The following is a 22,575-nucleotide window of genomic DNA, read 5'->3' as shown; positions in this document are numbered from 1 at the left end:
AAAATCTTGCTGGTGTTTTTTAACAGAGATAGCGTTATACCTGTTTAACAATTTGGGGAGAATAGCATCTTTATTATGTTGAGTCTTTCAGTCTGTGGCCATGGTATGTCCCTTCATTTGTTTATATATTTTATTTCCACAGCATTGTTTTCAGTATTCAAGTTCTGTACATGTTTTGTTATACTAGAGGCCCGGTGCACAAAATTCGTGTACTGGAGGGGGTGGGAGGATCCCTCAGCCAGGCCTGTGCCCTTGGGGGATGTCCGACTGCCGCTGTGCTCACCAGCTATGAGCCTGGCTTCTGGCTGAGCCGTGCTCCCACTGTGGGAGCACACTGACCACCAGGGGGCAACTCTTGCATTGAGCATCTGCCCCCTGGTGGTCAGTGTGTGTCATAGCCACCGGTTGTTCCACCGATCAGTTGATTTGCATATTACCCTTTTATTACATAGGATCTAAGTTTTTTTTTTCCTTTCTTTGTCCTCACCTGAGGATATGTTTATTGATTTTTACAAAGAGGGGGAGGAGGAAGAGAAACATTGATGTGAGAGAGAAACATCGATCGGCTGTATTTCATTTTTTGAGCAATTGTAAATGGTATTATACTTTAAATTTCACTGTCCACATGTTCCTTGCTAGTATACAGAAGTAAATTTGATTTTTGTATGTTTTGATTGTCTCTCTTGTGACCTTACTGAATTTACTTATTAGGGCTTTTTGGTTTGTTTTTGTTTTGGCAGATTCCTTGGGATGTTCTATGTAGACCACCCTGTCATCTGCAAATAGAGACAGTTTTACTTCTTTCTGATCTCTCTCTGATCTATAGCTAAGACATCATTTTCCTCAGGTTGCTTTCAAGATTTTTCTTCTTTGTTTTTTATTTTCAGGAGTTTAATTAGCTTGTTTGGAATTTGCTCAGCTTCTTGAATCTGTAGGTTTATGTCTCTTGTCAAATTTGGGTAATTTACAACCATTATTTCTTTTATTGATTTTTCAGTTCTGCCTATTTTCTACTTCTCTTCTGGGGATCTGAATGTTAGATCTTTTTTTTGGTCTGTTTTCACTTTGTTGCCCCATTGAATAAGTTCTATTGTTCTATCTTCCAGCTTACCAATTCTTTCCATTGTCCCTTCCATTCTGCTATTTGAGTCCATTTACTAATTTTTATTTTGGTTATTATACTTTTTAATTCTAAAATTTTAATTTTTAAAAATGTCTCCTATTTCTTTATTGGGATTTCTTTTTATTTCCTTGCTGAGAATTCCATGTGTTTTATTTGTTTGTTTTTTCCCCATTTTCTGCATGTTTATGCATATATACTCCTCTCTGTATATGTATTTCACATATACAGAGAGAAGGGGACAAGAGGAGAAGGAAGGGAGAGACAAAGTTTGAGGCAATTTATAGATATAGATATAGATATAGATATAGATATAGATATAGATATAGATATAGATATAGATATATAAAATCTCTTTTCTCTTTCTCTTATCTATTATCTATCTATCTATCTATCTATCATCTATCATCTATCTATCTTTCTATCTGTCTGCCTGCCACTATAGAGAGAGATGGAGATCAGTCAATAAAGGGAAGGTGAAAGAAAGATAAATCATTGATGGAATGGAATCTTATAGGAAGAAGGAGGAAATTATTTGATTAAAAGCACAGGTAAAATCTCCCTTAGAGATGGGAGGGAGAAAGGTCAGGATCAGATGGAACAGGGGGAAGTTACAATTCATGGAGGTTGGCCCCGATTTTCTCTGGGAAGATGGGGCACATCAGAGAAGAGGACTGGAAGAAAGAGGTAGAGGTTTGGTACATTTCCTCTTGAAAATGAGAAAGTGCCATGCCAGGGACATGTAGAGTTTCCTAGCCACACAAGGGCCTCACTGAGGATATAAGCCAAACGTTTGCAATGATGCTAATAAGAATGATTTTTTTTTTTCAGAAGCACTCAGCCTGTGGGCAGTAAAGTGGGCAATGAGGGCTGGAAGGGTCCTGTGCTTAGGCTCTGGGTGGGGGAAAGGCAGCAGAAAGGTCCTGGTAAGAGCTGAGTGTGCTGTAGTTACAGTAGCCAGGCTGTGCAGAGAAAAGTGACTGTAGGATGAGACTTGTATCCTGGCTGAGCTGGAGAGTATAAGGAGCCAGAGATCTCAGACAAATTGGGAGCATGTTTACTTTGATTCCAGGAGTGAAAGGCAGAAGGATGGGAGGTTCTGGTTGGAGAGTGGGATTTCTAAGTGTGAGTCATTCATTCATCAACGGTCACTCAACGCCAGCTCTGGGCACTTACTGTGGGGACTCTGGGAACTTAGCGATGAACAAAAACACAGTCTCTGTCCTGAAGGAGTTCACAACCCCAATTCCAGAGTCAGCACTTTGCAGGTGACGACATGGTCCAGGATATGTCCCTGGAAATGGTTTGCTGCAATCGGCTGGGGGGAAGGTTGGCCGAGCCAAGGGAGCCGAGCAGCTGGCGGGCCAGCATGTTGGATGTAGCATCCACAGGTGTTTGTCAGTCCCGCAGAGAAAATCGGGTTTCCCTCTGCACCGTTGGGGGCCACGTGTATCCTTTTTCCATCCTGTGCTGTGGGAGCCATTTTCCACTGAAGCCCTTGCATCTCAGGCTCTGTGTGGCCACGCTGGGGTCAGTCCTGAGGGCGGTTTTCCTTAGTGTGGGGTGGAGGGTGAGCACGGCTCAGAGAGCTGCTTCCACACGTTGGTGCACGCGTCTCCAAAGAACTACCAGGGCTGAGCTGCCAGTTTCCTTCCTTCATTTCTTCACCGGTGACGTGGAGATAGGAAGGTGCCACAGGTCCTTGTGAGGCAGAGGCAGCGGGGTTAAGTACCTATAAAGACGCAAACAAACCATCAGCAGTCGGATGCTGTGGGAGTCAGCAGGAAGCAGTGACGACAAATGAATGAGTGTGTCTGGGTGGGACCCAGGCCTCCCAGAGGCCCCACTGGCTCCCCTTGCTGGGTGAGCAGAGGCCCTGAGACTTCTGGATGACAGGCACAGGCTGCGGGAATCCACACGTCGGCGTTTCCAGGTTTCTCATGCCCACACAGACTTCATGAGACTTCATTTCACAGCCCATCTGGGCATTGCTATCTGGGAACCGAGTCCCCTCCCTTCCTGTTTCAGAGAGGCTGGCCTCAGACTTCACTGACGAGGGCCCATGTGGACACATCCCACTCTAGCGGTTTTGTGGGTTTTGGCTGACAGGAGGGAAGAGGAAGCGTGTGTCTTTGATCTTCTACCCGTTGCTTTCCTCTCTGCTATGGCCTTGGGAGGTCGGTTTCTCTGGCTGTCTGGTTCAAATTCCAGATTTAATTGGCAGGGGGCTTTGCCCTCTCAGGGGATGGTATTCCATCTCTAGAGGGATCCAGACAAACATCGCCAAGGCACTCTGCTCAGTGGTTCGTGATGACACCAGCTCTAACGCGTGCTGTGACCACCTGGGCGTGTGATGCTCTCTGATGGTTGTTGTGCCATTTCTGTTTTCTTTCAGAGCCCGATAAGCCAACTGGGGCCAACCAAGTTTCGGGACCTGTACTGCTGGATACTAATGTCACCAGAGATGAACTGTTCTTACCAGAGATTCTTCTGTTCCTGACAGCACACCTCTCCCCAGGGAGCTAAGGGGTAATGAGATTTTTTACCAGCCTCTGCACACTATGATGTAATAAGATAGTCCTCTGCATGGGGGCTTACATACCAGGGGTGCTCACTGTTGATACTGCAATTTAAGATGAACTGTATCATCACGAGGTACATTTCATTTTATACATTCAGTGATTACACTCGATGTAAATGGGTTCCAGAGAAGATGGATTTGCAGCACTGGAAATGAGGTTACCTTGAACAGGAAAGCCAGTGAGAGATAGCATACAATGCATACAATTAGCCATTCAGTCTAGAAGGCAGTACCCATAGGATGGGTTGTTAACTTCATCAAGGAGACCAGCATGTGTTCAGGAAGGCAAAATTCTGAGATGTGAGTCATGGACAGGAGCCATCTCTTTTCAATCATGTTGCAGTTTGTCAGCAATTAGGCGAAGGAGCTTTGGGTCACAGATGAAAGGAAGCTGTTGGAAGGGAAGACTTACAAGAATTGGTAGGCTCTGTCCGATGAGAGCGTGCTGTGATGCTGGGTCACTCTCCCTAGAGTTTTCTCTAGACCTGATTTTCCCCTAGAATAGTGTAAGATTAACCAAGGGGTCGTCACTAGAAGAAGAAAGCCCCAGCTTTGGAAATCTATAGGTCCTTAGTCCTAATTTTGCCCTCACCAAGATAATCCCCAGGGTCACATTGCCCAGAGGAGGACCTGATCTAGATCTTGCGGCAGGTGGCTCTCCAGTTATCCTATATAATAAAAGGCTAATATGCAAATTGTCCCCTCTACCGGGAGTTCAACCAGGGAGCAGAGCCTGCCAGCCAACCGCCCGTAGACCCCCTCCCCATCGCTGGCCCCTGCCCGATCGGCCCCAATCAGGGCGGGCTGGCCAGACCCCACCTGTGCACGAATTCGTGCACTGGGCCTCTAGGGAACGAATAAGCTGGTATTGGTTGATGTTATGTTCTCTTGAGGGCTTGGTTAATGGGGGTTGTTCTCCCAGAGCCTGTTCACTCTGGTCACTGGGAACACTGAGTTGCTGGCCCAGGGCTTGGATTTGTGATGCCCTTATCAAGGCTGCCAGGAGCTGACATGCAGCCCATCTCTCGGACACATTTCTGATTGTATTGGTGATGTGCATGAGGTTCACAAACACTGAGGGGCACTTAGACTGGTCGGTGAAGTAATGATGTTTGTTCTAGAACAGGGTTTCTTAACCTCAAGATATTAATATCTTGGGCCAGATAGTTCTTTGTTGGGGGTGGGGGAGCTATTGTGCATTGTAGGATGTTTAGAAGTGTCCTTGCTCCCTACCCACTAGATGCCACATCAGCCCTCACTGCAATTGCGGCAACCAAACATGTCTCCAGACATTGTCAAATGTCCCCTGGGCAGGGGGCAAACTGCCCAAAGTTGAGAATCACTGTTCTAGGAGCTGTAGCCAGTGACAAGGAGCTTCCTTGAGGAATAGAGCACAAAACTGCACTTTGGGGTGGATCAGCGCTCCATGCCCCTTTAATATTGGCAGGTGTATTAATTAGGGTTCTCCAGAGAAACAGAACCAGTGGGATGGAGATTTTGTATATATATATATATTTTATAGTTATTTTTTTTAATCCTCGCTCGAAGATATTTTTCCATTGATTTTTAGAGATAGTGGGAGAGAGAAACATCAATGTGAGACACATCGACTGGTTGCCTCCTGCACGTGCCCTTGACCAGAATTGAACCCAGGACCTTTTGGCCTGCAGGCCAACGCTCTATCCACTGAGCTAGGGCTATCTGTAGATTTATTATGAGGAAGTGGCTCATGTAATCACAGAGGCTGACAAGTCCGAGTCCGTAGGCCTGTGAGCCAGGGGAGCTGATGGCCTAAAGCCCAATCTGAGGGCCAGAGAAGATGAGATGAGATGGGATGTCTCAGCCCAAACAGTGAGGCAGGAAACAAGGAGCAAATCCCCTCTTCCTCCACCTTTGAATCTATGCCGGCCCTCAGCAGATTGGATGATGCCCACACGCTGGCGAGGGCCATCAACTTTCGTGAGTCCATCGATTCAAATCCTAATCTCATCTGAAAACACCCTCACAGACACACCCAGAAATAATGTTTGATCTGGACGCCCTATGGCCAGTCTAGTTAACTCATAAAATTAACCATCACAGTAGGAGGTGGGGTAATGTTTTTGTTGTTGTTTGTTTGTTTTTTAAATACTTTATTGATTTTAGAGAGAAGGGAGAGAGAGAGAGAGAGATAGAAACATCAATGATGAGAAAGAATCATTGATTGGCTGCCTCTTGCATGCCACCCACTGGGGATCGAGCCCAGAACCCAGGCATGTGCCCTTGGTGGGAATTGAACCCGGGACCCTTCAGTCCGCAGGCCGATTCTCTATCCATTGAGCCAAACCAGCCAGAGCTTAAATAGAGGGCAAACCGCCAGTGGAAAATGTGCAGAGATACCTGGAGCTGTCCCACCACCCCTAAGGGAGGGCTCAGGGAGAAGGGTCGAGGCACAGCATTTGGGGTTCTTCACTTCTCTGACTTCTGTAGACCTGTCTCATTGGCAGCTCTCCCGAACAGGATCTCCTCTGCCCAGACCTGCCCTCGGTCTTGGTGTCCTCACTAAGGTGCTCTGAGCCACTTGGAGAACGGACTGTATGGCAGGGCCAGCAAGGAGTGCTCTCCTGCCCTCGATCAGATTTATAACGGAGGCACTAAGCGAAACTCCACCTGGGCCTGTGCTGTTATAGCATTTTAGTGCTCAGGCTGAAGCGGATCACAGATCTACTGGGCAAACTCTGCTGGGCATCTTGTAAAATGAGATTTTGACTCTGAGGGTCTTGGGTGGTGTCTAGGATTGTGCAGATCTAACAAGCTCTCCTGTGGTGTCCATGCTGCTGGTCCTTGAACCGTATTTAAGGAGTAAGAACCAGTCCAGAGGTCTGGAAACTATGGTCCATGGACCAAATTGGGTCCACTTCTTTTCAAAAATAAATTTTTGTTGGAACACAGCAGTACTTATTCATTTACATAGTGTCTACAGTGGCTTTTGTACCACAATGACAAGGTGGAGTAGCTGAGACAGATTCCATGGCCCTCAAAGCTTGAAATACTTACTCTCTGGCCCTACAGTAAAGATGTCCTGACCCCTACTCTAGGCTGACTTGTGCCAACCGTGTCCTGATTGTCTTTAGGGTGGACCACCCAGAGGTTGTTTTCCTTCACCCTTGGCCTGCTTTCTTTTCCCTCTTCCTCTTGCCTCTGGCTCTTGTAGGCCTCTCGGTTAGCACCTGGGGCATGAGGAGAGGCAGGAAGAATTTCTGTGCCACTTAAAGCTTCCATCTTGCACATGGCCATGGTCCTCTCATAGACAGAGGAAGCGCTCTGCTTGGCACCCCGCTCACAGCCAGTCAGCCCCAGTATCCTTTTAGAGTTCAAGGCAGCCCACCCTCAGACCTGCTCAGAAATATGCTCTGAGGCTTAAGCATACACAGCTCAGGCCTAATTGTTCTTTCTGTTTTTCAGCCAGCAAGTCAGCCAGAATTTACTTAGAACCTCCTTTCATTAGCATTGAGTTAGGTGCTTGGGTAACAAGGATTTGCATGTTGCCTCTCCAGTCTTGGGGACAGACATATACACTGATCATTCTAATTAGTATGCCATAGGTGCACTATTAGAAGAATATTTGAATACTTTGATAGCAAAGAAAGAAAGAGTCAGGAGGATTTGGAGCTTCACTGCAGTAGACTTTCTTTTAAATTATGAAATTTTATTAAATTTTACACAAACACATTTTTGCATTTATTGATGCAATGTTTTTTATCTATTAATCTATAAATGTGATAGATTTTAATTACTTACTATCCAATTTTTGATATGTGAGATAATGTCTTTTTCTAAAAATTAAGCCATATTCATAGTCTGATATAAATTAAAATGTTATTGTCTTCAACTGTAATATCACTACAAAATAATTCTGCTACCATCCCTATTAACACCAAAATTTGATATCAGGATTCGTTATATGAATTAAGGTTCAAAATTTCCTGTTGTGCATCATCAACACCTTATTTTTATTAATTTTAAAATTTGTGGAAAATACATGTGACATAAAATTTACCATCTTAACCATTTTTAAGTGTATAGTTCAGTGACATTAAGTACGTTGACATTGTTGTGCAACCACCATCCATCTCCAGAAGACTTTTCTTCTTACAAAACTGAAACTTTGTACCTATTAAACAATAACTTCCCATCCCCTTCTAACCCTAACCACAGACAACCACCATTCTACTTTTATCTCTATGAATCTGATTATTTTAAGTACTACTTTATATAAGTGGAATCATACAGTACTTATTCTTTTGTGATTGGTTTATTTCACTTAGCACAATGTCCTTAGGGTTCATCCATGTTGTAGCCTTTGTGAGAATTTCCTTCCCTTTTAAGGCTATGAGTAATATTCCATTGTCTGTATATACCACATTTGGTTTATTCATTCTTCTATGGCTGGACACTTTGATTGATTCTACCTTTAGGCTACTATGAATAATGCTTCATAATAATTGGTGCGCAAATATCTGAGATCCTGTTTTCTGTTCTTTTGGATATATGCCCTGAAGTGGAATTGCTGGATCACATGGTAATTCTACTTTTATTGTTTGAGAAATTGCCATACTGTTTTCTATAGTGCCTCCACAACTTAATCTTTCCCCAACTAATACAAGGGGTCCCATTTCTTCACATCCTCTCCAGCACTTGTTATTTTCTGTTTCTTTGTTTGTGTGTGTTTTTTGTTGTTGTTTGTTTGAAGGTAGCTATTTTAATGGGTGTGAGGTGGTTTTGATTTGGATTTCTATACTGATTAGTGATGTTAAGCATCTTTTCATGTGCTTATTGATCATTTGTATATCTCCATTGGAGAAATGTCTATTCAAGTTCTTTGCCCATCTTTAAATTAGGTTGTTTGTTTTTGTTGTTATTGAGTTGTAATTCTTTACATAATCTGGATAATAACCCCTTATCAGATATATGGTATGCAAATATTTTCTCTCATTCCATGGGTAGACTTTTCACTCTGTTAATTGTGTCCTTTGATGTACAGAAATTTTGTTTTGATGTAGTCCAATATATCTATTTTTACTTTTCTTGCCTTGCATATCTAAGATATTTTTGCCAAATTCAGTGCCATGAAGCTTTCACCCTATGGTTTTTGTTTTTAATTTTTATTGATTTCAGAGAGGAAGGGAAAGGGAGAGAGAGATAGAAACATCAATGATAAGAGAGAATCATTGATTGGCTGTCTTTTGCACACCCCAAACTGGGGATCAAGCCTGCAACCAGGGCATGTGTCCTGACTGGAAATTGAACTGTGACCTCCTGGTTCATAGGTCGGTGCTCAACCACTGAGCCACACTGGCCAGGCTGTTTTCTTCTAAGAGTTTATAGTTTCAGTTCTTATGTTTAGGTTCTTGATACATTTTTAGTTATTTTTTAAGTATGGGGTAAGGTTAAGGTTCAACTTTATTCTTTTGCATGTGGATATCCAATTTTCTCAACACCATTTGTTGAAAAGACTTTTTTCCTTATTGAATGGTCTTGGCACATTGTTGAAAGTCCCTTGATCACATATGTAAGGGTTTATTTCTGGGCTTTTTTTTCTATTCCATTGAACCATATGTCTGTCTATACTAGTACTACACTGTTTTGATTACTATAGCTTTGAAAATAAGCGTTCAAATCAGGAAGTGTGAGGCTTTTAACTTAGTTCTTTTTCAATATTGTTTGTCTATTTGGAATTCCTTTAGACTCCGTGTGAATTTTGGTATGGACTTTTCTATTTCTGCAAAAGAAGTCATTGGGATTTGGGGACTGCCATAGGACTTTTGAATTCTCTCTTAAAGGAAACATTTGCCAGACAGGTTAGGGGAGGTGGGCATTTTAGGCCAAAGGAAGAGCACAATCAAATGCTTAAAAAGATAAAAGGGCTTGATGTATTTGGGGCACTAAAAAAATCTGATATTTTTGGAGCATTAGGCAGGCTTGTATCTCTGTATATATGCGTGTAGCTGTAGACTCTGGTAGGAGATGAATTGGGAGCTGAGGTGAGGATCAGATTTTGTGGAAGTGGGTATGTGTTGTATTAAGTGTAATGGGGATTCGTTAAAGGGTTGGGCTGTGCAGCGAAGTGGTCAGATTTACACATTATCAAGATGACCCTGTTGGTGAGAGTGGGTGCTAGATTGAGCAGGAGGTAGGTGTTGGCCGAAGGACTAGGGAGGAGACGGGTGCACAACTCCCGGAAATGAAATGATGAGATTTGCTCTATGGCGAATGAATGAGGAGAGATAGGAGGGAACGGATCTGAAATAGCCTCGTCCCACTACAGGTGGAATCATGAAAATGTGGGCGGGCCCTAGCTCCCAAGTTCTTGGGGCATTTTAGAGTGGGAACCACTTCGGCAGGCCTGGAGTAGCCAGCTCGACTCATTGCCAAGGACACACATTTGGTGATCTGTGGGATGAGGCAAGCTGATCAAAGTACACAGGTGCCGTGGGAGCAGGGGGAGCAGAGCCAGGCGGAGAGCCAGCTGGGCGTGGGGTTGCAGGGCAGTGATTAAAGTGACCGTGGGCAAAGGCAAACAGGGAGAATACAGTAAAAAGTACCAGAAAAGGTGAGGGAGGAATGCAAACATGTAAAGTTGGGAAGATACGGGGAAGAGAAAGGAGAGAGGCCAGGAAAAACAGAGATGGAAGGAGGTGCTCCTTCCTGGAAAGCCAAGAAGCTCGCCAGAGCCAAGAGGACAGGACCTAGATGCCTGGTGGGAGGCTGGCTGGCATTTAGGAGACTAGCTCTTTGTTTGGGGCCCAGGCTACCTGGAGCACAGCCTCAGGAAAGCGGAACGTGTTCTCACCACTCACTTTGTGTTCCCAAACAGAAGAGAAGAGAGGGAGGAGCCACAGTGATCCAGCTGAAGCATCCCTGGGAGGCGCCTCTGGATGCCACGTGGAGGCTGCCCTTCCGCCGCAGCACGGAGCCTCTGACTGCCCAGCGCATGGACATGGCTCTGCTCAGCAACATCCTAGCCACCTATTCCTTTGTCTCAGGTAGTTCTCCGGTCTCAGCTGGGCCAGGGCTGAGGCCTGGGGCTGGGGCAGGGTGCATCCAGGAGAGAAATGCTGTGCGATGGGAGCAGAAGGGCTCTGCTGTGCTGAGTTTTGAGATGAAAGGTCCTCTGGTTTGAGAGTGAAGTATGGCGTTCTCTAATTGGACAGATGGGGAGGTGACAAGAGTTTATCTTGCTGAAAATGTTTGGTTTCCTTTTGGGCTTAAAAGAGTGAATTAAGTAGCTTGGGGCTATTGTGTGCATCTTTTGCATTTGACTCTGATGTGAAAGACCTGGATGGAGTATCCTCAGCCTGGCCATTTCTGTGCAGTGGTTCTCAACCCCACCCAGTGTGCATGTGCATGTGTGTGCATGTTCATGTGTGCATGTGTGTGTGTGCGTGCGCATGTGTCCTGCATTCCAGGGCTGTGTGAGGTGTTTCATAACCTTCTGGGAGACACGGAGGCAGAAGGTGTGTGGGTCTGGGAGAGTCTGCCATTTGTCCCACCCCTGGGTCAAAGTTGTGCTTTTTTCGGAGGATGGCTGACTTTCTCCTCAAGATCATTTCTTGGGAACAGATGCTCTTCATCTGGAGTCATTTAAAAATACGTGGAAATATACCCGAATCAAGCTGAAATTTAGAAAAAATACATGAAAATGCTTACTGGTTTGAATGACCAAATGGATTTTCTACTGCTTGAGTGCGTTTTTAATTGTTTGCTGGTTTGTTTTTACTTCGTTTTGCTTCACCTGCGGTCTCTGGATGTTGCATAGAAGGAAAGGGGCTGGAGTTCCAACTGGTATCCTCTGGGCAAGGACTGGTTTTGCTTTCTAGTTCTCTAACCAGGGTTGATATGTGGGGACTTCGGAGTTCAGACGCAAAGCCTGGCATTTCTACTTACAATGGAAACTGGGAGCCAGGGTTGAGGATAAGGGAAGCTCGTGGCTTCTCTTTGTGAGATGATCTTGGATGACGTGCAACCTGATTTTAGAAAGGAGGGCTTCTCGGGGCATACTGGGCTGGCCCCTTTCTGTTTCACAAGATGCAACATGTACTCCGCACGTGCCTCAAGTTTAGGCTTCTCCCTTCTCTGATCAGCAAAGACCTGGGCCCTCAATCAGCTCCTTGCCTCCCTCAGGAAGGAAGCTCAGTGCCTGAGGTCTCCCTTTCCTGGCGCCCACCATCAGAGGAATCCCAGCTTTGCTCTTGCTTCAAGGTTATTCTTGGGGAAAAGGACACTGGGGCTGGAAAAGAGATGTTTGAAACTCTGGTATCATGTTTTTACAAGCAATTGAATATGGTCCCTCAACTCTATAGTGAAGACACCCCCGAAATGAAGTGTGTGTCAGAGAGGGTCTGGAGTTTTCAAGGCCTCAAAGGACACTTGCAAATCAGCTGTTGCAAGAAAATATCTCTGGTGAGAGCAAACAGGGTACTGGACTTTGGAACTCTTCTCAGCACAGGAGGTTCCTGGCAGCCTTCCATTTTGGCCAGCATGACCCTGAGTTGTGACCATCGAGCGTGGTAACTCATTGAATGGCTTGGTGTTTACCGGGTGTCTTGTGATCTTGTTAAGACTGAAAGGGTGCTTGGCCCTGTTTTGCTCTCTCTTCAACTTTTCTCCTTCCCACCCCATATTCTGGAATTAAATATTGCTTGAGATGCAGGAAGACAATGCTTCTATTAAGTAAGTAGGGGCTAAGATAAAAAGAGGATGCAGGACCATGGAAAGTTGAGTGTCTGAAATATAATGTGCTCAATCCAATCAATAGATGTGATGGGTGAACATTGATTCTGATTTTGATGGGGAACACTGTCTGACTGTAAAGGAAAGGAACAAAGAAACTGTAAAATGTGAAGGTAAATGTGACAGATACAAATACATTGTTGTTTTAAAAGAAGAAAGAGAATAAATGGAGCAGAAGCAATAAGAAAAGTTTGCTTATCTCAGTAAGAAAATTGTAGAAAACTTCCTAACCTTGTAGCTCTCTCATGATCTCATTCTGCTGTGTCTGGCTTTCAACTACAGGGGAGCCCTGACCCTTCCCAGCATATCCATTATCTCTTATCTTGTCCCATGTGACCCATTATTTCAGCAACAAACTTGCTAATACACATAACTCCCTTCTTAGTGCAGGGTCTGATTAAATCAAGCAAATACAAACTCTGCGTGAATCTTACTTTCTCCCCTTTCTCCCTCTGCACTCAGATAACCAAATGCTGGTCCAGCTTTGCAGATTGACCTCATTAGAAATGCATGGTGTCCAACCTCAGCTGAGCCTTTCCAATAGGGCTTCAGTCTCTCTGTTTGCTTTTGGATACATCCTGTTCCCATTCTTCACAATAGCCAATTCAAACCATGAACATTCCAATACTTTTAAGTATCTGCTGATCAAAACAAACCCTCAAATTAAATGGCAAATGCAAACTAAGAAAGGTAGCATTGGCAAAGGGTTAAAGTTTATAGCATATAAAGAGCTCTTACAAATCAATAAGAGGTAAACATACCAAAAGAAAAGGGGACAAAGGACAAGAAACAGCAGTCTACCAAAGAAAAAATACAAATGGCCGATAAAACACAAACAGCTCAAATTCTAGCACTTAAACAAATGCAAAAGGAAAACATCAATCAGATTAACATTCTATTTTACAAATTTCTCAAAGATTTGAGTGATTAAGTATTTAACTTCTGTTTGGGGGAAAGTGTGGGGAGGTGAGTACTTGTATGCAGTGCTGATGGGATTGTAAATTGCTATAACCTCTCTAGAGAATGATTTAGGACAGTGATGGGCAACCTTTTGAGCTTGGTGTGTCAAACTTCGCCAAAAAAACTGAGCATAACTCGGGTAGTGTGTCACTTTGAGGAAAAAACATTATTTCACGATATTTATAGTTTAAATAACATAAATGTTTCATCCTCAGCATGCGGCCGCCTCAGCGGCCGCGTGTCATCAGAAATGGCACTGACACGCGTGTCAGAGGTTCGCCATCACTGATTTAGGAACATCTGTCAAAAGCCTTAAAAACACATATGCCATATAGCAAGCAATTCCACATCTCAGAACTTATCCTGAGGAAATAATTAGGGATATGGGCAAAAATTTTATTATGAGGACAGTTGATCTCAGAACCGTTTATAGTAGTAAAAATATCAGAAAATTGAGTGAATATTAACTGAAGTAGAAAGATGTTTATGATATGTTGTTAACTGAATAAGGCCTGTTGTCATTCAAAATTTGAGGTATAATACCATTTATGTGTGTGTGTTTACATGTATATGTAACCACATTTTACTGTAAATTATACCTGGATGCTGGGTTTGTGTGAATATCTGTGTATTTTTATTTTCTTTTGCTTAGCTATATTTTAAGTATTCTATACTTCATTGATACTACTTAAGTCATAAGTGATATTATTTTATTGTCACTTAAAGTTTTGAGTTCTATCATACACATATTTTTAAAATTACTGCTATCTTACTCTCTTCTGACTTTCAAATTGTGTATCTAAATGCCTTTTACATTACCAATTGGATGTGCCATAAGCATTTGAAATTCAAACTAGCCTAGAATGGAATATTGTTCTTCTCTTTAAGCATGCTCCTTCTTTTGTGTACCATCTAGGGCATTACCTACACAAGAAATATAATTTTTTAGCCTTTGATACATCTTCTTCACTGCCTATATCCAATTGCTTAGGGTTGGTCCATTTTGCCTCTTAATGTCTCTGGAATGTGTCCTCTCCACTTTATTCTCACCACTACTGAGATGGTTCAATCCCCATCGTGTTTTTGTCTGCCTGGCCATAATGGCATTCCCTAGGACACCTGCCTCCAATCTTGCTTTATAGATTGTATTTTGTAGCAAAATGATCTTTTCAAAATGTAGGTGTGATGATCCAATTCGTTTTATTGTTTAGAAACCTTTAGTGGATCTTCACTATCTCTGGGATAAAACCCAAAAAACTTTGGTATGATTTCACAGTTATAGAATTGTTTTCAGCTACATATAATAGAAAACCTTAACTTGGCGGCCTAAACACACAGGCATTATCTTACCCACAAAACAAGAAGTCTGGAGGTAGGTGCTTGCTAGCATTAGTCCATGGACTCAAATATGTAGGAGTGAACCTCAGTGTGCTTTTCACGGCCTTTCTTTTATGCTTTGTCATCTCATGGTTGCAAAGTGACTGCTGCTGTTGCTGTTGTCTTCATTCAAGAGCAAAAGAAGGCAGTAAAAGGAAGTATGTTCCATCTATCTACTCTCATATTTCATTGGCAGGAACTGTGTCACATGGCCATCTCTAGCTGCAAGAGAGGCAGGAAAAATGAGAATTTTTGCTTTTTTAACATCCGAACCAGTGGTTCATAATCAGGGGTGATTTTGCCCTATGGTGGGATTTTAGGCCACATCTGGAAACATTCTTGGTTGTCACAACTGGAGCGGGGAGGGGTGGCTGCCACTGATATCTAGCAGGTAGCAAAACACTTAACAACTCCCTACACCAAAGAATTAACTGGTTAAAGATATCAATAGTGCTGGAGCTGAAAGAACATGCTCTAGCATAGAGGCAAGCCAGGGAGAAGAGGCTTGGGGGTGGTTTGAGGTACTCCAATCTGTGCGGTTTGTTTTGTGCCTTCCCAGAGCTTTTCGTGTCTGACCTTGACATTTCCATGCCCTTATTTAGTTATAGCCCTCCCTGACCAAGGCCTCACTCTAGTCCTTTTAAACCATTTGCCAGAGCTTTCCTCGCCTCTTTGCTTTTGCACAATCATTTTCTTTTCCAAGAATTCTTTCCTCCAGGCCTGGACCGGCTAACTCGCTCCCAGTCTTCAGAACTCTCTCAGTGTCATGTTCTCCCTTCACTCCCCACTTTGGCTTAAGGGCCCATCTGTGTTCTCCATACACAATTTTTTTGTTTCCCTCTATCTTAGCACATGGATTAGAGGAGTTAGCATTTCTTGTTTCAACAATTTGCAAGCTACTCCTTGGGATCGTACTATAATAATTTCTAATGAAAGTGATCATTTCGTTAATAATAACCACAATAACTTCTAATAAAGTTGTTGGAAAATTTAAATGGAATGATTACTTTTTTAAATTTAATTTAAAAAAATCAATGTAAAAAATATACTCCAGTGAAGATTAACTAAAATAAATAAAAGTTTAAAAAAGATAAATATTTCCAAATTGTCATTTAAAGAGTTTTATCAGTTTACTCTTTATAAGAAGTATGAGAAGGTCCTGCAATCGTATTTTCAAACTGATGAATTTTCAACAGTCTGATGGAAGAAAAATAACATTCAAATGTCATTTAATTTCTGTTTTTCTAGGTCACGGGTCAGCAAGCTTTTTCTGTAAAGGGTCAGATTGTAAAGATTTTCAGCTTTGCAGGCTGTAGGGTCTCTGTTCTAACTATTCAACTCTGCAATGTAGCCTGAGGCAGGCCCAGAGAAAACATAAATGAGTGTGCATGGCTCTGTGCCAGTAATGCAACTAGCTGGCCAGGTTTGGCTTGCGAGCCATAGTGTGCCATCCCCTGCTGTAGGTGAGCGCCTTTTCATATGTTTAAGGACCATTTATATTTATTATTCTGTGAACTATTCATGTCTTCTGTCCATTTCCTTTATTGGTTGTTGGTCTTTTTCTTTCTTTTTTTTTTTTTTTTTTTTTTTTTTTGAGAGCCCAATTTTTTATTTTTTATTTTTTATTTTTTATTTTTTTAATATTTTTATTGAGGTATTATATGTGTACATATCTTACTATTACCCCCCCCACCCCACACCCACACATGCCCTCCCCCCCCAGAGTTTTGCGTCCATTGTTTATGCTTATATGCATGCATACAAGTCCTTCGTTTGATTTCATAACTCCCCCACCTTTCCCAAACTTTCCCCCTGTACTTTGAAAGTCTGTTTGATGCTTTACTGTCTCTGTATCTATCTTTTTGTTCACCATTTTATAATGTTCTTTACTATCCCTAAATGAGTGAGATCATGTGGTATTTTTCTTTCATTGACTGGCTTATTTCACTTAGCATAATGTTCTCCAATTCCATCCAGGTTGCTGCAAATGATGAGAATTCCTTCTTTTTTATGGCAGCATAGTATTCCATTGTGTAGATGTACCACAGTTTTCCGATCCAGTCATCTGCTGATGGGCACCTAGGCTGTTTCCAAATCTTAGCTATTGTAAATTGTGCTGCTATGAACATAGTGGTGCATATATCCTTTCTGATTGGTGTTTCTAGTTTCTTCGGATATATTCCCAGGAGTGGGATTACTGGGTCAAATGGGAGATCCATTTTCAGTTTTTTGAGGAAACTCCATACTGTTCTCCACAGTGGCTGCACCAGTCTGCATTCCCACCAGCAGTGCACGAGGGTTCCTTTTTCTCCGCATCCTCGCCAACACTTGTTGTTTGTTGATTTGTTGATGATAGCCATTCTGACAGGTGTGAGATGGTACCTCATTGTTGTTTTGATTTGCATTTCTCGGATAATAAGTGACTTTGAACATGTTTTCATGTGTCTCTTGGCCTTCCTTCTGTCTTCTTTTGAAAATATTCTGTTTAGGTCTGTTGCCCATTTTTTTATTGGATCATTTATCTTCCTCTTATTGAGTTGCATAAGCTGCCTGTAGATGTTGGAGATTAAACCTTTATCAGTGATAGCATTTGCAAATATGTTTTCCCATGCAGTGGGCTTTCTTGTTGTTTTGTTGATGGTTTCTTTTGCTGTAAAAAAGCTTTTTATTTTGATGTAGTCCCATTTGTTAATTTTCTCTTTAGCTTCCATTGCCCTAGGGGCAGTGTCAGTGAAGAAGTTCTTGTGGCATATGTCTGAGATTTTGTTGCCTGTGGATTCCTCTAGTATTTTTATGGTTTCCCGTCTTATGTTTAAGTCCTGTATCCATTTTGAATTTATTTTTGTGTATGGTGTAAGTTGGTGATCTAGTTTCATTTTTTTGCATGTATCTGTCCAGTTTTCCCAACACCATTTATTGAAGAGACTGTCTTGACTCCATTGTATGTTCATGCCTCCTTTGTCAAATATTAATTGAGCATAGTGGTTTGGATCGATATCTGGGTTCTCTATTCTGTTCCATTGATCAATATGTCTGTTCTTGTGCCAGTACCAGGCTGTTTTGAGAACAGTGGCTTTGTAATACAGCTTGAAATCAGGTATTGAGATCCCACCTACTTTATTCTTCTTTCTGAGGATTGCTGAGGCTATTCGGGGTCTTTTTTTATTCCAGATGAATTTTTGGAGAGTTCTTTCTAGGTCTGTGAAATATGCTGTTGGTATTTTGATGGGGAGTGCATTGAATCTGTAGATTGCTTTGGGTAGTATGGACATTTTAATGATGTTGATTCTACCAATCCAGGAACATGGTATGTTCTTCCATCTGTTTACATCTTCCTCTATCTCTTTTTTCAGTGTCCTGTAGTTTTCTGCGTATAGGTCTTTTACCTCCTTAGTTAAGTTTATTCCTAGGTATCTTAATTTTTTTGGTGCGATGGTAAATGGGATTGCTTTTTTAGTCTCTCTTTCTGTAAGTTCATTATTGGTGTATAGAAAAGCCATAGATTTCTTGGCGTTAATTTTGTATCCCGCTACATTGCCGAATTCATTTATTAAGTCTATTAGTTTTTTGATGGAATCTTTTGGGTTTTTTATGTACAATATCATGTCATCTGCAAATAAGGACAGCTTCACTTCTTCTTTTCCAATTTGGATGCCTCTTATTTCTTCTTCTTGCCTAATTGCGATAGCTAATACTTCCAGTACTATGTCAAACAGGAGTGGTGAGAGTGGGCATCCCTGTCTTGTTCCTGTTCTTAGGGGAAATGGTTTTAGTTTTTGCCCATTGAGTATGATGTTTGCTGTGGGTTTATCATAAATAGCTTTTATTATGTTGAGGTATGAGCCTTCTATTCCCACCTTGTTGAGAGTTTTTATCAAGAAAGGGTGTTGGATTTTGTCAAATGCTTTTTCTGCATCTATTGATATGACTATGTGATTTTTATCTCTCAATTTGTTTATGTGATGTATCACGTTTATTGATTTGCAGATATTGTACCATCCTTGCATTCCTGGAATAAATCCTACTTGGTCATGGTGTATGATCTTTCTGATGTACTGCTGGAGCCGATTTGCTAGAATTTTGTTGAGGATTTTGGCATCAATGTTCATGAGGGATATTGGCCTGTAATTCTCTTTCATTGAGTTGTCTTTATCTGGTTTTGGTATTAGGGTGATGCTGGCTTCATAGAAGGAGCCTGGAAGTGTTCCTTCCTCTTGAATTTTTTGGAATAGTCTGAGGAGGATAGGTTTTAGTTCTTCCTTGAAAGTTTGATAAAACTCTCCTGTGAAGCCATCTGGCCCCGGGCTTTTGTTTGCCGGAAGCTTTTTGATGACTGCTTCAATTTCTTCCATAGTTACTGGCATGTTGAGCTGTTTAGAATCTTCCTGATTGAGTTTTGGAAGGTTGTATTTTTCTAGGAATATGTCGATTTCCTCTAGGTTGTCCAGTTTGTTGGAATAGAGTTGTTCGTAGTATTTTGTAACAATCCTTTGTATTTCGTCGGGGTCTGTTGTTATTTCACCTCTTTCATTTCTGATTTTGTTTATTTGGGTCCTCTCTCTTTGCTTCTTGGTGAGCCTGGCTAGAGGTCCATCAATCTTGTTTATCCTTTCAAAGAACCAGCTCTTGGTTTTGTTGATCTTTTGTATTGTTTCTTTGGTCTCTATGTCGTTTATCTCCGCTCTGATCTTTATTATTTCTTTCCTTCTGCTTACACTGGGCTTATCTTGTTGCTCTCTCTCTAACTCTTTGAGTTGTTGGGTTAGGTAATTTATTACCATTGTTTCTTGTTTTTTGAAGTAGGCTTGTAGAGCTATGAACTTCCCTCTCAGGACTGCTTTCATTGTGTCCCATAGATTTTGGATTGTTGTGTTTTCATTGTCGTTTGTTGCCATGATGTTTTTTATTTCTTCCTTGATGTCTTTGGTAACCCAGTCATGGTTTAATAACATGCTGTTTAGTCTCCAAGTGTTTGATTTCTTTGGGTTGTTTTTATTGTAGTTGATTTCCAGTTTTATGCCACTGTGATCTGAGAAGATACTTGATATGATTTCTATCTTCTTGAATTTGGAGAGACTTTGCCTATGTCCTAACATATGGTCTATCTTTGAAAATGACCCATGTGCACTTGAGAAGAATGTATATTCTGTGGCTTTGGGGTGAAATGTTCTGAAGATGTCGATTAATTCCATCTGTTCTAGTGAGTCATTTAGGATTGATGTTTCTTTGCTGATTTTTTGTTTAGAGGATTTGTCCAATGGTGATAGTGGGGTATTGAAGTCTCCTACTATGATTGTATTACTGTCAATCTCTCCTTTGATATCTTCCAGGAGTTTTTTAATGTATCTTGGTGCTCCTGTATTGGGTGCATATATGTTTACCAGAGTTATTTCTTCTTGTTGGATTTCTCCCTTAAGTATTATGAAGTGGCCTTCATTATCTCTTGTTATGTCCTTCACTTTGAGATCTAATTTGTCAGATATAAGTATTGCAACCCCAGCTTTTTTTTCATTTCCATTTGCCTGGAAAACCTTTTTCCATCCCTTTACTCTCAGTCTGTATGCATCCTTTTTTTTGAGGTGGGTTTCCTGTAGACAGCAGATATCTGGGTTTTGTTTTCTTATCCAGTCTGTTACCCTGTGTCTTTTGATTGGGGCATTCAATCCATTTACATTTAAAGTTATTATTGATAGGTACTTATTTGACGCCATTTTCATTCTATACCCCTGTGTACCTTCTTTGCTTCCTATTTCTTTCTTTCTTTTTTTTTTTTTTTTTACAGCAGACCCTTTAGCATTTCTTTCATTGCTGGTTTGGTGGTGATAAACTCCCTTAGTCCTTTTTTGTCTCTGAAGCTCCTGATTTCACCTTCAATTTTGATTTATAGCCTTGCTGGGTACAGTATTCTTGGATTTAGACCCTTCCTTTGCATGACTTGGTATATTTCATTCCATTCCCTTCTGGCCTGATGAGTTTCTGTTGAGAAATCAGTTGCTAGTCTGATGGGGGTTCCTTTGTATGTAACTGTCTGTCTCTCTCTGGCCGCTTGTAAGATTCTTACTTTGTCGTTGGTGTTTGCCAACTTAACTATAATGTGCCTTGGCGTCGGTCTTTTGGGGTTCATTTTGCTTGGAACTCTGTGAGCTTCTTGGATTTGTGTGGGTTTTTTCTTCCCTATATCAGGGAAGTTTTCTGTTATTATTTCTTCAAACAGGTTTTCTATTCCTTGCTCAGTTTCCTTTCCTTCTGGCACCCCTATTATCCTGATGTTGTTTTGTTTTGTATTGTCCCGAAGTTCCCTTACGCTCTCCTCAATCTTTCTAATTTTTGTTTCTAGAAGCTGTTGTAATTGGGTATTTTTTTCCATCTTGTCTTCTAGCTCACTTATGCGGTCCTCTGCTTCATCTAGTCTACTCTTGATGCTTTCTATTGAGTTCTTTACAGCAGCGATGTCATTTTTCATTTCTTCTTGGTTCTTCTTCATTTCTTCTTGGTTCTTACTCATATTGTCGAATTTGTCTTCCATCCTTTTCAGCCACTTTATGACCATTTCTCTGAATTCTTTCTCTGATAGGTTGTTTGCCTCTAAATCGTTTACTTCCTTTTCTGGTGATGCCTGCTTCTCTTTCCTGTTTGGGCTGTTTCTTTGTCTCCCCATGGTCTCTCTTCTCTGGATGTCTGGTTATATAGATTTCTCTCTCTGGCGTTGATTTAAAGGTATAAAATACAACACAACCAGGCACAACAGACAAGGCACTGAACAGAATTGTATTCACGATATTAATAACCTCCAATAAAGGTAACCACCAGAGAAAGACAAATTAGGGAATAGGAGTGGAAGAGGGAGAGTAAAAAGAAAGAACAACAACGAAGAAAAAAAAAAAACAACAAAGAGTGTGAATCTAAACTTGGGAAAAGAGCAGAAAGAAAGAAAAGAAAAAACAGAAAAGAAAAAGAAAAGAAAAAAAAAGTAAGAGAGACAAGAATGATACTAAGAGAGAAAAGGGGAACAAACTATATATATGGGGAGTAAACTCCACTAGAACAACCACTATTCCCAGCAAATTCCAGCAACACGAGCCTGGAGATTAATACAAACTGCAACAGCAGCTAATATCAAGTGAGGCAAGGGAAAACAAAAGTAAAAAACAAACAAAAACAAAGCAAACAAAAGAACCAACCAAACCAACAAAAAGAATAATCAAAACAATCTCATAAAAAAGCATAAAAATTCAATCTAATCAACATTCAAGCAAACAACAACAAAAGGCCCGAGAGAAAAATAATTTTTTAAAGGTAGCGTAGAGAGAGGTTTGTATGGATTTGGAGCAGGGGGTTGGGAATTAGATATATAAGTAGGGTGAAGTTTTAGCAGGGAGTAAACTGAAAAAGTAGGGAAAATCTAAAGCCAGAAAGGGTTAAGATAACCTGGGGACCAAAAGGGGAAAGGTTAGGAGGAGAGTGATGGCATAATTTTAGCTTTGAGATAGGGTAAAGCGATTGTAAGGGAAAGATGCAAATCGAATGTAGGACACTAATCCAAAAATAAAAGAAAGGGAAAATCTAATGACAGTAAAAAGAAAAAAAAGTAAAATAATAGTAATAATAGTGCTGATTGAAAATAAAAATGTAATAATTAAAAAGGTGAAAATCAAGTGAGGAAAAAGAAAAAAATATTAGTTTCTTAAGTAAAAGATGCAAAAAATGAAAATAAAAAAATATGAGAATAAAAAAATTAAAAAATTGAAAAAAGAATTGAAAATTA

At 41.3% G+C, this 22,575-nt stretch overlaps 1 protein-coding gene across 4 annotated transcripts in view; it reads left to right on the top strand.

The window, feature by feature from the left end:
* The window catches only part of EVA1A (eva-1 homolog A, regulator of programmed cell death), a 58,746-nt gene that overhangs the window by 25,220 nt on the left and 10,951 nt on the right, over nt 1-22,575 (top strand). The window contains exons 1-3 of one of the 4 annotated variants that reach the window (XM_054728243.1): nt 3,036-3,053; nt 3,516-3,649; nt 10,558-10,726. In XM_054728243.1, coding sequence (XP_054584218.1) covers nt 10,675-10,726 — 52 coding nt within the window. In that variant the 5' untranslated portion in view covers nt 3,036-3,053; nt 3,516-3,649; nt 10,558-10,674. Of the gene's footprint in view, nt 1-3,035; nt 3,054-3,515; nt 3,650-10,110; nt 10,168-10,557; nt 10,727-22,575 lie in introns of those variants that run through there. The other 3 variants (XM_054728244.1, XM_054728242.1, XM_054728241.1) reach the window with 3 other exon arrangements.

Source organism: Eptesicus fuscus, chromosome 16 (assembly GCF_027574615.1).
Source record: "Eptesicus fuscus isolate TK198812 chromosome 16, DD_ASM_mEF_20220401, whole genome shotgun sequence".
Classification (NCBI taxonomy): Eukaryota; Metazoa; Chordata; class Mammalia; order Chiroptera; family Vespertilionidae; genus Eptesicus; species Eptesicus fuscus.
Note: the sequence above shows the minus strand (reverse complement) of the source record. Positions and strands in the feature narration are given on the sequence as shown.